Source organism: Bos mutus, chromosome 23 (genome assembly GCF_027580195.1).
Source record: "Bos mutus isolate GX-2022 chromosome 23, NWIPB_WYAK_1.1, whole genome shotgun sequence".
In the NCBI taxonomy this organism is placed as follows: domain Eukaryota; kingdom Metazoa; phylum Chordata; class Mammalia; order Artiodactyla; family Bovidae; genus Bos; species Bos mutus.
The window spans coordinates 14,980,450-14,994,622 of NC_091639.1; the positions used below are offsets into that span (position 1 = coordinate 14,980,450).

The 14,173-nt window shown below is 41.3% G+C and overlaps 1 protein-coding gene across 3 annotated transcripts in view; it reads left to right on the plus strand.

Annotated features, from left to right (window-relative positions):
- The first annotated feature begins 696 nt into the window (after positions 1 to 696).
- Positions 697 to 14,173, plus strand: part of CDKAL1 (CDK5 regulatory subunit associated protein 1 like 1) — a 634,266-nt gene continuing 620,789 nt past the window's right edge. The window contains exons 1-4 of one of the 3 annotated variants that reach the window (XM_070360760.1): positions 700 to 788; positions 1,609 to 1,652; positions 9,396 to 9,570; positions 10,761 to 10,873. In XM_070360760.1, the coding sequence (XP_070216861.1) occupies positions 9,401 to 9,570; positions 10,761 to 10,873 (283 nt within the window). In that variant the 5' untranslated portion in view covers positions 700 to 788; positions 1,609 to 1,652; positions 9,396 to 9,400. Of the gene's footprint in view, positions 789 to 1,594; positions 1,653 to 9,395; positions 9,571 to 10,760; positions 10,874 to 14,173 lie in introns of all 3 variants that reach the window. The other 2 variants (XM_070360761.1, XM_070360762.1) reach the window with 2 other exon arrangements.

Here is a 14,173-nt window from a genome sequence, read left to right on the forward strand (position 1 = left end):
AATCTTACATACCCCTTATTAAAATTCTCTTTTTACGCCAAACTCCTACTTCTAAACTGTCTTCTGACCGTTAAAAAACAAAAACAAAAAACAACAAAAACCCTTGCTTGGTGTTAAATGATCTATATTAAGTTTAATGCAGCTGTTCTTTCTTTACCCTTTTCCATTTTCGTTAACACGATCTCTTTTCAGAAAAGGCTGAGGAAGCTGGGAAAATGTAATGAAAAGAGCAGGTTCTTTGGAGTCCGGCAGAGTCGGATTGAGTATGGAGGACAGTTACCCCTAGCACAGTTATTTTGGACAAGTAATTAAACTCCTAGCTTCCTCTTCTGTAAAATAACAATAAATAAATGGGGAGATAATGTTTATATAAAGCGTTGAACACAGTGTCCCACAGTAGTAAGAGCTCAGGCATGTATGCATGCTCAGTGGCTCAGTCGTGTCCCATTCTGCAACCCCACAGAGTGTATGTAACCCGCCAGGCTTCTCTGTCCATGGAATTCCCCAGGCAAGTATATTGGAATGGGCTACCATTTCCTTCTGCAGGGAAGAGCTCGGGGAGGTTAGCTATTAAACGATTCTAAGAACTCTATGTCTTGAAGGTCTTCTCCCTCCTGCCGTCAAAGGAATTGTTAAGTGTAATCGGTTAAACCTGAACGCGCACGTTCGGCGCCGATGTAGTTTGACCTCTCCAGGCCGCCGTCTGCGAGCATGCGTACATAAATGTGGCGGCACGTACGTGTCATGGCGAGCTCCAGCTAAAGTCTGCAGTTTCCGGAGAGTGGCGTGTAGGTTCTGTTACTTTTGGTTGGCTTGTTATTTCCCGACTGCTGGGTAAGGGTGGCGGGTGGATCAGTGTGGGGCAGAGTTTGACCAAAGCTCCTTTTATGGCAAAGCCTTGTTCCCCTAGTTTCAGTCCTTCTCGTGGCCGTTCGCTGGTTTGTTTCGAAATTGAAAGAAAACTTACCAGCTGGGTTGGGAGCATTGGGAAGCAGCGTTGCCTGAAGTGAGGACCGGGACCTTGGCCTTAGGTGCTGCAGGACTGTTAGGAGTACTTAAGAGATCTCGTTGCTTACTATAAAATTTAATTTCCTCCGTTCTCCCACTTTCTGCGTTAGTGAGTTCGTGGGACGGGATAAGGCTTTTACAGTTACCATGCTTTCACAAGGCTGCATCTCAATAAAAATTTAAACTGAAATTGGTCTGAAGAGCAGGTGTCTTGATTTTTCACTTTTCTTTCTTGTTCACTGGTGAAACCTGTCTCTGAATCTTGGGACAACACGTGTCTTTTGGTGTCGGGTGATATGGATACCTATTTCTTTGCTCTGTTTTGTAGTAGTATTACTACTGGATCACGCTGACGTATTGTAGTGCCGGATAGTATTTATTACTAGGGCCATACGCTGGATCTCAGTCATAGCAAATGTGGCAGATGTCAACATACCAGTCCTAATCAGTAAGAAATTGGGAGTGGTACAGAACACCGGTAACCTTGCTGTATAAACAGCATTTATAGAGTGTAATCCCTTTTAGGTAGTTTTAGAGGCCTTACTGTGGTTTTGTAAACTTGTTGCGAACTTTCTTTTCTAAACAGTTTTTATTTTCCAGACTCATCTTTCAAGACGATTTGAGACTAATTGCAAATAATCAAGGTACTCGTTTATTTTAAAACTTTTATGTTGGGAGTGATATTTACCCAATGTAATATGCAAAGAGGTAGCCTAATTTTAATTTCTTAGTGATTTTGTCACCATCATTATATGGAAACGCTAAGATCTCCATATCACTAAATCCAAGAAACATTTTCACTCATTTTACTCAAGCTTTCATCACTTTCCTTAAGCAGCACTGAACATGTCCACCTGTTTGACATACTGTCTTCATTTTCCTTCTGTGACCCACTGATTTTTCTCATTTGGTGACTGCTTCTTGATCTCCATTATAGGAGGTTTCTCTTCTGTTTGGTAGGTAAATTTGGAGTTCCTTAAGGCTCGGTCCATCACCTTTTCCAATTAGGAGAAATTCTATTCTTTTTCTCTCTGGTTGATCTAATCTACTTCTTCAGCAACACTATTCTTTTTTATTTTAGCCATCTTAGTGTGTGAGAAGTGTCTTGTGGTTTTGATTTGTATTTCCTTGATAGCTAATGATGTTGACATCTCATGTTACTGGCCCTTTGTATATCTTCTTTGGAGAAGATACATATTTGCAAATATGTATCTTCTTGATGGTGTTCTTTGAAGCATGAAAGTTTTAAGTCCAGTATCTTTTCCTTTGTTGTTCTTTTGGTGTCATAAGAAAGATGTCAGAAACACATATACCTATGATTTCTTATAAGAGTTTTATAGTATTTCTTAAATTTAGGCCTGTAATTTAATTTTTGTTTATGATGTGAAGTTGCAATCCAGCTTTATTCTTTGCATGTAGCCATCAAGTTGTTCCAAAACTATTTTTTGAAAGCATACTCTTCCTCATTGAATATTCTTGGCACCCTTTTAGAAAATCAGCTGACTAGGTGACGTGTTTTTGACAGGCATTCTAGATGATTTTTATGAAAAAACAAACAAACAAACAACTCCAGGACAGTGATTTTCAAACTGTAGTGCATGTCAAAATCACCTGGAGGGCTTGTTAAAGATTGCTGAGCTTTACTCCAAGTATCTGATTCAGTTGGTTTGGAGGGGGACCCAAGAGTTTGTTTCTAGGAAGTTCTCTAGTGACCCTTAATTGTGCTGGTGTGGGAACCATACTATAAAAACTATGGGTGTAGGACTTTCGTTCCCAACTGTGGCAGCACATGAGACTTACTGGAAAGTTTTAAAAAATATTGATGGCTAGGCTGAGTTCTAGAGATTGATTCAACTAGAGCGTGAACTAGTTGATGATTTTGTTGTTGATAATTTTCTATAGCTCCCCAGGTGACTATAATGAACATCAACTGAGAACTTTCCTAGGAGAACAGTGGTTCTCAGTGGGATGTATAGTGGAATCACCTGGACAGGTTTTACATAGCCACCCTTAAATTCCACTCTGGAGATTCTAATTCAAAATGGGGCCTCGGTATTTGCTGTTATAAAAGCTCTCCTAATAAATCACCTCTGTAAATAGCCAAATATACTATCTATTTGTCATCTTTTTCCATGTCTCCTTTTTCACTTTGTTTTTATTTCCTTTATCAAACTGATTTTCTCTGCCTTTGAGAGAGAACTTTATATGATTCATTCTGTAGCGCTTAACTACTATCTTGCTTTCTACTATCAAAACTACTATCACACTTTTCATTATTATTCACTTATTTAATGTTTTCTGAAGGCTAACAATTCACTTTACCGGTTTGTTGGAAGTAAAAAGCTTGTTAATAGTGATAGGTGAGTTTATTCAGGTGTTTATGATATGCAGCCAAGTTTAGGAACCTCTGCATTTTATATTTGTCTCTTTTGTCTCTCTAGAGTGAATTTCTAGAAATGGAATTGCTGGGCTAAAGGACATATATGTGTTAAAGTTTGATATGTATTGCTAGATTGCCCTTCAGAAAGGGTATGGCAGTTCTACCATGCTTTTAGCTAACAGTTGGTTTTTTGTCAGTCTTTGTTATCAGTGGGGTAGATGGAAAATAATTTCTTGTTTAAGCTCAGGCCCTTAGTGTGTTTGAGCATTCTTTCCTATGCTTAATGGCTATTTGACTTGCTTAAGTGTGTTGCCAGTTTTTCCTTTGCCCATTTTTTTTTCTGGAATGTTTTTCTTTCTTAGGGTCATCTCAGACTCTTGCATTATTTGTGCTTTGCCAGTGAAACGGAGTCATCTGGGGAGAGCTTGGTGTTGAAAGAGGGTCCAGTTCTAGTTGTCAGTGGACAAATCTTCTAACTCCTCTGGACTTCTCCCATATAGTGTGAGAATTTCCTTCTGTGTTATAGAAAGACTAGCTAAATTCAGCTTAAACAAAGATTTATTCATCCTTTCATTCAGCAAATATTCTGCACTTGCTGTGTGCTAGGCATTGTTACAAGCGTTGTAGATATAGTGGTAAAAAAGACAGGGTGCCTCTGTTCTGAAGCTTACACTGTAGTGAGAAAGACACAAACAGTTATATATATGGAGTCAGGTAAGTGTGATGAAGGGAAATGAAGCATAAAGTGGAGTTAGAGGCTGGTGAGAGTGTGTGGGATGCCTGATCAGTGTGTGGTTATTTTAGATAAGGTCGTTAGGAAAAGCCCTCTCCAAGGAGGTGTTATTTGAGTAAAGGAGTAGGCAGCAAGCCATCCAAATATCTGGGGATGATATTCCAGACAGAGGAAGAGCAAGTGTGAAGGCCCTGAGTCAGAAACTAGCTTGGTCTGCTTGGAGAATGTCGGGAAGGTTATTACAGTTGGGGCAGAGTGGGAGGTGGCAGAGGGACCATATTTTGTAGACTGGGTTGTGGACAGTTTAAAAAAATTTTTTTTGAGAAGCTGCAGTGAGCTAGGTAGTTTAGGCACCACCTGGGATGAAGCAGTGAACAAAACACTCAGAAACCTCCCCAGCCCCGGAGTATATATCCTAGTAGAAAGAGAGAGTAATAAGATGATGAAGGTACTGTGGTGGAGGAAGAAATTTTCCTCTACAGTTCTCAGACAAAAGTGTAGTAGCATGTGGCATGTGTACATGGGCTTCCCTAGTGACTTGGTGGGTAATAATCTGCCTGTAATGGGGGAGACCTGGGTTTGGTCCCTGGGTTGGGAAGATTCCCTAGAGAAGAGAATGGCTACCCAATTCCAGTATTCTGGCTTGGAGAAGAATGAGTGGATACCTACTCCTCTCCTCCATGGACAGAGGAGCCTGGCAGGCTATAGTTCATGGGATTGCAAAGAGTGGGGCATGACTGATCAGCTAACACTTTAACATACATGGGACAGACCCAGGGAAACTGAGTAACTTGCCAAAATGGCTGAAACTCTTACCTTAAATATTGTTTTCAGCTAAAGACAAAAGATCTTGGGGGTAGTGGTTTGGGACCTCAAAGGGGAGGAAGGCAGTTGCCATGAGATGGAAAAGCAAATGTTTGGTAACAGTTTTAACAGACAGACTTTGCCTGGTTGCTCCCCATCTGTGCACATAGTTCATACTATAGTTATCTATGGGGATTGCCTCCCTTCCTGAAACATGTCTTCTCTTTACATTCTTTTAGCAGTTAGAAGGAGGGTCAAAGTTTCTTCTTGGCCTTGATTTGTCTTCAGCTCAAAATAACCCACATGCAAAGAGACATTTTTGGTGGCAGGTTTGCTCCTCTGTAGTGTCTAAGCGTGTGGGGAGGTGCTATGGCACGAAAGCGAGGCTGGGGGGATGGGGACAGGGGGTGCGTGTACATGGTGAGGTGGGGGTTGTTCAGAAGGACCTCACTGGTGACATTTGGACAGAGTTCCAAAGGGTTTCAAGGCATGCCAGGCATGACCAAGACCTTGAGATGAGTGTGTGCCTGGTGGGTATGAACTAGCCAGGAAGCCCATGTGTCTGAGTGCAGTTGAAACTGTGCACCTCAGATGGGACTTGAATCCACAGCCTGGGACCCAAACCTTGCCAGAACCCAGACGGGACTTGAACCCACAGTCTTTTAATCGAAATCACATACCTGGTCTCAGGGCTTCCCCAGTGGCTCAGACAGTAAAGAATCTGCAATGCAGGAGATCTGGGTTCGATCCCTGGATTGGAAAGATCCCCTGGAGAAGGGAATGGCAACCCACTCCAGTACTCTGGCCTGGAGAACATGGACAGAGGAGCCTGGTGGGCTACAGTCCATGGAGTTGCAAAGAGTTGGACATGACCAAGCGACTAGCACATTAACACATACCTAGTCTCAGGACTTAATGAAGCTCACATTCTTCTTATCAAAATAATTCAGTGAGAGACAATAGGTAAGAAGTGGGTTTATTTAGAGAGAAACACACTCCACAGAATGTGGGCCTTATCAGAAGGTAAGAGGCCCCAAAATATGGCGTGGTTAGTGTTTATGTCTGGATAATTTCATAGGCTAATTTCATGGGCTTCCCTTGTAGCTCAGTTGGTGAAGAATCTGCCTGTAATGCAGGAGATCTGTGTTTGATTCCTGAGTTGGGAAGATTCCCTGGAGAAGGAAATGGCAACCCACTGCAGTATTCTTGTCTGGGAAATCCATGCACAGAGGAACCTGGCAGGCTACAGTCCATGGAGTCCCAAGAGTTGGACACGACTTAGCTACTAAACCACCAGCCTCTAATTTCATAGGCTAATGAGCAAGAGGATTATTCCACTTATTTTGGGGAAGGGGTGGAGATTTCCAGGAATTGGGCTACTCTAAAGTGGCTCAGAGGTTAAAGCGTCTGCCTGCAATGTGGGAGACCTGGGTTCGATCCCTGGGTCGGGAAGATCCCCTGGAGAAGGAAATGGCAACCCACTCCAGTAGTCTTGCCTGGAGAATCCCATGGACAGAGGAGCCTGGTAGGCTATAGTCCACGGGATTGCAAAGAGTCAGACACGACTGAGCGACTTCACTTCACTTCAGCCTTTCACAGTTAGCTCTGCTCTGCCGTGCAGTGGCTGTGTCACTTAGTGTGCTGATGTAGTACAGTGAGCGTATGAGGCTCAGGGCCCACTGGAAGTTGGATCTTCTGCTACCTTGGACCTAGGTGGTTCTTACCAGTGTATCATGTCCTGTGGCTAAGTCTTGTGGAATCTTCCTGGACAAGGGATTGAACCCGTGTCTCCTGTATTGGCAGGTGGATTCTGGATTCTTTACCACTGAACCACCAGGGAAGCCCCTGTCCTTATATAACTTAGTAGCGATTTTAACTCTGGGCTTTTTACTCTGAGATAGACTACCAATGGAAGGTTTTGATCGGAAACCTGAGATGAACTTAGGTTTTAGAGGGATCCCTGGCTTATTGTGCAGCAAGGTTCCTTTGGGAATTGAGGGTAGAAGCAGGTGACTATGACAGTAATCCAGGCGAGAGTTAATGTTGGGACCAAGAATGTAACAGGGTATGGTCAGAAATGGTTAGATTCTGAATATATTTGGAAGCTCAAGCCAATGGGATTTTGCTGATGTATTGGACTTAGGGTGAAGGAAAGAGGAGTCAGGGATGATTCCAGGATTTTTGGCCTGAGAGGTTAGAAGGTTGGTATTGCCTTTCAGTGAGATGGAGAAAGTCGTGGGGGGATCTGTGTGATCCTCCTGGCTGCAGATGGGGTCAGGTGGGGAGAGAATCAGGAGTTCTGTTCTTGATTTTAAGTTTGAAGTAACTCTTAGCCATTCAAGCAGGGTGTTGAGTAGGCAGTTGGATGGACATCTGAGTCTGAAGTTCAGGGGAGGCCTGGGGCTGGTTATATAAGTATATAGTTAGTATTTCAAGGCCACAAGGCTGGATGAGATCACCTAGGGTGCGCCTGTAACTAAAGAAGAGAAGACGTCCTGTAATGGAGCCCCGGGGGGGTTCTGACCTTGAGAAGTTGGAGAGATGAGGAGCGGGCAATGGAAACTTGGGGAGTGGCTAATGCGGTAGGAGGAGAACTCAGCGTGTGGGATCCCAAAAGCCACGGAAGAAGATATCTTGAGGGAATGAAGGGTCAGTAGTGTCAAGTGCCGCTGGTAGGATCACATGAGATGGCTGAGAGGTGACCGTTCCGTAGATTGTTGGAGTCACTGAAATCAGGTTGGCAGTTTTGGGATGGTGGGGGTGAAAGCCTGGCATATGAGAAACTGGGAGGGGGAAACTGGAGACAGTTCTTGCAAGGAGTTTTAAAGGATAGAAATGTGATAGAGACAGTAGGTAGAGGAAGCGAGGCCATGATAAGGTTTTTTGTTTTTTAAATGGGAGAAATAACAGTACCCGTATACAATTAGTGATTAGGTAGGGAGGAGCATGACTAGAATTCTGTGCTCAAGCTGGTTAGAATAGAGGGGTTGTTCTTAGAGGGGTAGGTAGTTCCTAGTAACAGGTTGGTATGTGGGCAAAGAACCATTTCCTATTAAGAGAATGCAGTCTTCTGTCTGCGGAATGTGGGAGGGGATCTGAGGGTGGGCTTCACTCACGCCTCCTGTTTTCAGTACCATCTACAGCCTCATGAAGAGGCAATCCATGAGAAATTAATTTTCAGAAAGTTTCTAAGATAAATGAGTTTGTTTCTTTACTGTAGTTCTTCCCAGCCCTTGCTCCATAGTATACACATACATGCATGCACACACATACTGGGAGTCTGTGAGAGGCAGAATTTTCCAAATTTATTTGACCACAGAACTAGTTTTTCCCTGATAGTTCATAGAACCAGTTTGGGAGAAACTTAGTTCATTTCACCTTCCCTAGTGTGCTGAGTCAGAGAAGGCGATGGCACCCCACTCCAGTACTCTTGCCTGGAGAATACCATGCATGGAGGAGCCTGGTAGGCTGCAGTCCATGGGGTCGCTAAGAGTTGGACACGACTGAGCGACTTTACTTTCACTTTTTACTTACATGCATTGAAGAAGGAAATGGCAACCCACTCCAGTGTTCTTGCCTGGAGAATCCCAGGGACGGGGGAGCCTGGTGGGCTGCCGTCTATGGGGTCGCACAGAGTCGGACACGACTGATGCGACTTAGCAGCAGCAGCAGTGTGCTGAGTCAGCCAGGGCTCTTGTTGGCAAGAGCAGAAAGCCCAGCTCAAATGAATTTAAGCCTCGGAATTCCTGAGCTCACATGAATGGGCAGAGCAGGGCTATGTCTGGCTTCAGGCATTGGTTGGATCCCGCTGCTCAAGGATCTCGTCTCTCCAGCTCTTATAAGACTTCCTGCCTTGGGTAGTCTTCTGCTTTGTGGCAGGCAGGATGGCCCCCCAGTAGCCTCAAGTTGACATCCTCCTAACTGAGCCACTTCAGTGAAAGAGAAGTTAGCACTGGCATGGAAGTCCTCGTGGTGATTGTGACTGACTGGGCTTGTTAGGTCCAACCCTGAGCCGGTCTTTATGGCTCAGGGTGAATTACTCTGGCAGGCATGGGTCACATGCGCCATTGTTGCACCTGGGGAGGGAGGAGGCCTGTAATTGACAGGTGGTATGCATGCTGCAATTCATGGGGTTGCAAAGAGTCAGACACGACTGAGCGACTGAACTGATGCATGCTGTGGTATGTTACAGATTTGTAGTGATATCTCATTGTGGTTTAGTTTGTATCTCTCTGATTGCTGGTAATGTTAAATCTCTTTTCATGTACTTAATGTCCCACTCAGTAAGATTTATCTGATTTATCCGATGTTTCTTGTTTTTCAGTATCTCTTGTATTTTCTGTAAAGTTAGAGTTAAAATCTAAAGGCTTTATTAGATTCAAGTTTGGCAAGAATATTTCATAGGTGATATGTTAAACAGATGTTCTGAGGACTCATGCCTGTATCATTTGTAACTTGTTTATATGATAGAGAAAATGCCTTCTGCATCCTGTGATACATTCCTGAATGACATAGAAGATATTGTGTCGCAAGAAGATTCAAAGCCGCAAGACAGGCATTTTTCGAGAAAGCACGTTGTTCCAAAGGTGCGAAGGCGAAATACCCAAAAGTATCTGCAAGAGGAAAACAGTCCACCGAGTGATAGGTAAGCTGCTTTTGAGATTATATTCAGTACCGTACCATGGGAGAGGCTGACACTACTGTATGTGATACACATAATGTATCTTTTAAAAGAATCTTTGAAGTTTTGAAAGGAAATATGTAGGCTTTTTTAATTTGAATGGTTATATTTAGCAAAGTCATTAATTAAAGATGTCAAATTGCATATTGGCCTAGGGCAGTATTTGGCACAAAGATAGATCACCCTGCCTCCCACCCTCCTCCGACCAGATCTCTTTGATATCACTGTGGTTGGTATGTTCTTGTTACTTCCACATTAAAATTTTTATTGGAATTTGTGATTCTTATGAGATAGTGGTGGTTTGGGCATGTGGTTTTTCTTAGCAAATTTAAAGTACTTATGAATCAACTAAAGGCTTTTGACACAAATTCTTGTGCTGTTTATACTATTAGGTGTCTAGTAGAATTCTAATACAACCTAGCCAGAAAGGATTATGCAGTTTTAATATGCTTATATTTGTGTATATAGTAAACTTGAAAACTTTGATGCATTTGATTATTTGGAACAGAGTCATAAAGTCTATGAATTTAAATTTGCTTAATACCTGAAATTTATTAACTTTTTCTTGACCATATCATTAAAGGTAATGTCTTCTTAGTTGTTAATTATTTAGGGCAATCCAAGTTGAAAGTCCTTTTATTCCCTTTCTAAAAATTACATTTTTTAGAACTCTTTTTATATGTGGAATACTTTTATTATTAATAGTGCTGTAGGGTGACAGATTTTCATTTTGATTGAGTTATTTATATCTAAGTTATGAAGATTGTGATTAGTATATAGTGGCCTTCAGATGTGTTTAGGTTTTCCTTATTTGCTTTTGCTGCTAGAACCATCTTCTGTGCTATTGTTATTTGTTTGTACCTTTCCAGGAATTGAACTTAGTGGTAGTATTTAGTAGTATTGAACTTAAAATACAACTTGGAGAAAAGGTATTCTTTACATAGAAAAAGAGTCTTAGAATTTTATACTGTTATTTTATCTTGATTTTAGACTTTTGGTGTAACAGAACATTATGTGTTAAGTTGGTACATTTAATGAATAGCTTATGAATAGAATGCAGTGAGTGTTTTTGCATAATATGCCCAGAAATTAACTAGTGCTTTTTATTTTAAAAAATCCCTTAATGAGGCTTATTTTTTAAAATTGATTAACAGCACTATTCCAGGCATACAGAAAATTTGGATACGAACTTGGGGTTGTTCTCATAATAATTCAGATGGAGAATACATGGCTGGACAACTGGCTGCTTATGGATATAAAATTACAGGTAATGAGATACGTAATGTGTTTTATTGATTACATTTTTTAAAGCCAGGGTTTTTAGAGATATAAGTTCTAGCTTCAGCAACTAAAGGATATTTTAGCATGACTTAATGATTTTAAGAGAAAATAAAATGCTAGTATGTTGTCTAGACTCTTGAGCAACGTGGCTTTGAGCTGTGTGCCACACTCATCTGGGGCCCTTTGCCAGTGCATATGCTATTGGACTGACAGTCTGGGGCTGGTTGAGTCCTGGGATGTTGAGCTCTCCAATAGGAGAGCCAGGTGCGGCACTTGGGGATATGTGGATTGTGATATCGGCCGCAGGTCTGGGAACCAGTCCCCTGCAAGTGCTGAGGGGTGACTATATATCTCATTTAAAAAAAGAAAAATAAAACTCCTCATTTTGAAATAAGTTTGGACTGACAGAAAAGTGGCAAAATTATGTTTCTGTACGCCTTTTATATCTTACGTAGTTTTGGTATAATTCACTGGGAAGTGAGCATTAGTGCAATACTATTATCTAAACGACAGAGCTTGTTTGGATTTTGCCAGGTTTCCCACTTACATTCTTTTTATGTTCCAGGATCCAATCTAAGATCTCACCTTACATTTATTTGGAATGTCTCCTTAATCTCCTCCAATCTGTGCCAGTTTCTCAAATTTTTTCTCATTTTTTTATGACCTTGACTCTTCTGAAAGAGAATCATTTTGGAGAATGCCCATCACCTTAGGTCTGTCTGCTAGTTTCTCATGGTTAGAATAAGGTAATTAATGCATTTCTGGCAAGAGGAGCATGCAAGTGTTCTTGTATCCTTCTCAGCGCATCATGTCAGGGGCTTCATGATGTTAGTACACTAACCCTTATCTGCCAGATTTCTCTTCTGAGTTATTTTTCTCACTGTAACCAATAAATATCCTGTGTTTCCTCAACCTTTTGCATCCTAATTTTAGTATTCGATAATTTTAGTGTCTGTTGGTGAATCTCGTCTGCAACAGTTGTTACTGTGATAGTTGTGTAGTGGTGGTTTTCTATTTTCTTTCCTCCCACATTTAATAGCTTGAATTCTTCTAATCCTCTGGAGAAGAAAATGGCAACCCACTCCAGTATTCTTGCCTGGAGAATCCCATGGACAGGGGGAGTCTGGTGGGCTACAGTGAGTTGGACACAACTGGGCGACTGAGCGTACACACTTTCTTCTGTAAGGAAGCGCTGTCCTTTTGCCACCATGCTACTTGTTTGTATCAGTATGGATTCATGGATATTTATTCTACAGGTTCTAGTTCGGTGCTGTCATCATGTCGTTGCTTGTATTTTTCCAGCTTTGGCCACAGGACCTCATCAGGCTGGTGCCTGTGTCTTTCAGACATGCCCCCCTTGCTTTCTGATCACTTCCTTATTTTCTGGCACCACAGGAGGTTCTAGTCTTGTATTTTCCCTTTCCCAGCCTCAGAAGCAACCACTTTTTCGAGAAATCCTGACCCTTTTCATTAGGAGACTAGTGTTTAGAACCAGACCAAAGACCTGGGCACTAGGTGTGCTCATTGCCACCATGAAGTATCAGTGCTTCTAGATCCTCTCCACAGAGTTAGGAAATACGTAGGCATACTAACTGGCGCGCACACATCTCTGTTTCTCTTATATGTGTATTAGATGGGAACATAGTTTGAGTGCTTTGTGACAGGCAATGGCCCAATGCTTTATTTGTGTTATCTTGCTTGTGCTCTGCTTAGTCATGTCCAACTCTTTGCGACCCCATGTACTGTAGCCCTCCAGGCTCCTCCGTCCATGGGCATGGACAGAGATAAGAATACTGGAGTGGGTTGCCATTCCTTCTCCAGGAGACCTACCCGACCCAGGAATCAAACCTGAATCTCCTGCATTACTCCAAAACACTGCTTTTGACCGCTAGTCTTTATCACATAGCAACTTGCTTTTGCATGTGTAATTGGCTGGTCCTAGGTTCAATGCAGATGTTAGGAGTAGGGAAGATTGGAAAGTTAACTCCTTTCATAGCTTTGTTTCCTTCAATAAGTAAATGGTCATATGTCATTAATTTTGTTTTTGATACCATTGTTTAGAGAGCGAAATCAGTCTTAAAACAGGTAAAAAAAAAAACACTGAAAATCTGCTTTTAGAATCACTTCTGTGTTCATTAGTAATTTTTATATAATTTAGCCTAGACTTGTCTAATACATTCTGATGGTGCATTTGAAAATTAAGGAAATCACTTTAAAGGTAATTTCCTGAAACATTAAAAAAAATTCTAAGTTTGATTTATCCTGTGTGTGTGCGTGTTAGTCGCTCAGTCGTGTCCGACTCTTTGCAACCCCATGGACTGTAGTCCACCAGGCTCCTCTGTCCATGAGATTCTCCAGGCAAGAATACTAGAGTGGGTTGCCATTTTCCTATGTGATATTAAATATCCAACATATTTTAATGTTTCTGTCTATTAGCATTTTTAAAAAATCTTATAACAGTACTCTTCTATATAAAGTAACAGTCTTAATGTGTTTACACAAGAATGTTAAGCTTTGTTATGCACACCTAATTTTGGTTTCTCATTTGGGAATACTAAAAAGGGAACATTAAGGAACCAATCACTTAAATATGAAATTTATTTTTCTTAATGTGGTTTATTTTATATGTCTGTGTTACTGATACATATTTTTATTAATTTTATTTGTTTTTGATTTTACCCATTTCAGAAATTTGTAATCGGTTTCAGTTTAGTCTGGCTTGAGTGCAGTAGACACTAGGACCACTTTTCATGCTTGTCTAGATGCTATAGGCCCAGAAAATATAAGCATTATCTTCAGTAGGACATTTAATAAGGAAATCTCTACAGGAAATCTCTCATTTAGTTAGATATATGAATGATTTCTGGATGCCTATGCCAGTGGTCTCTTTTGTTATTGTGAAATAATGGGAGTTTATAAAAAATATTATTTCTTAATAGCTTATAATTAATCAAATGTAGACCTAAAATGGGCTTCCCTGGTAGCTCAGCTGGTAAAGAATCCACCTGCAATGCAGGAGACTGCGTTTTGATTCCTGTGTTGGGAGGATCCCCTGGAGAAGGACATAACAACCCACTCCAGTATTCTTACCTGGAGAATCCCATGGGCTGAAGAGCCTGGCGGGCACAGTCCATGGGGTCACAAAGAGTTGGACATGACTGAGCATCTAAGCACAGCACATACCTAGAATATTTTCATTTAACTCTGTAATTGATAAGAATGAGGTATAAAATAGTTATATATATATAATGTACACAGAGATTATTGAAAACAGGATACAGAGAAA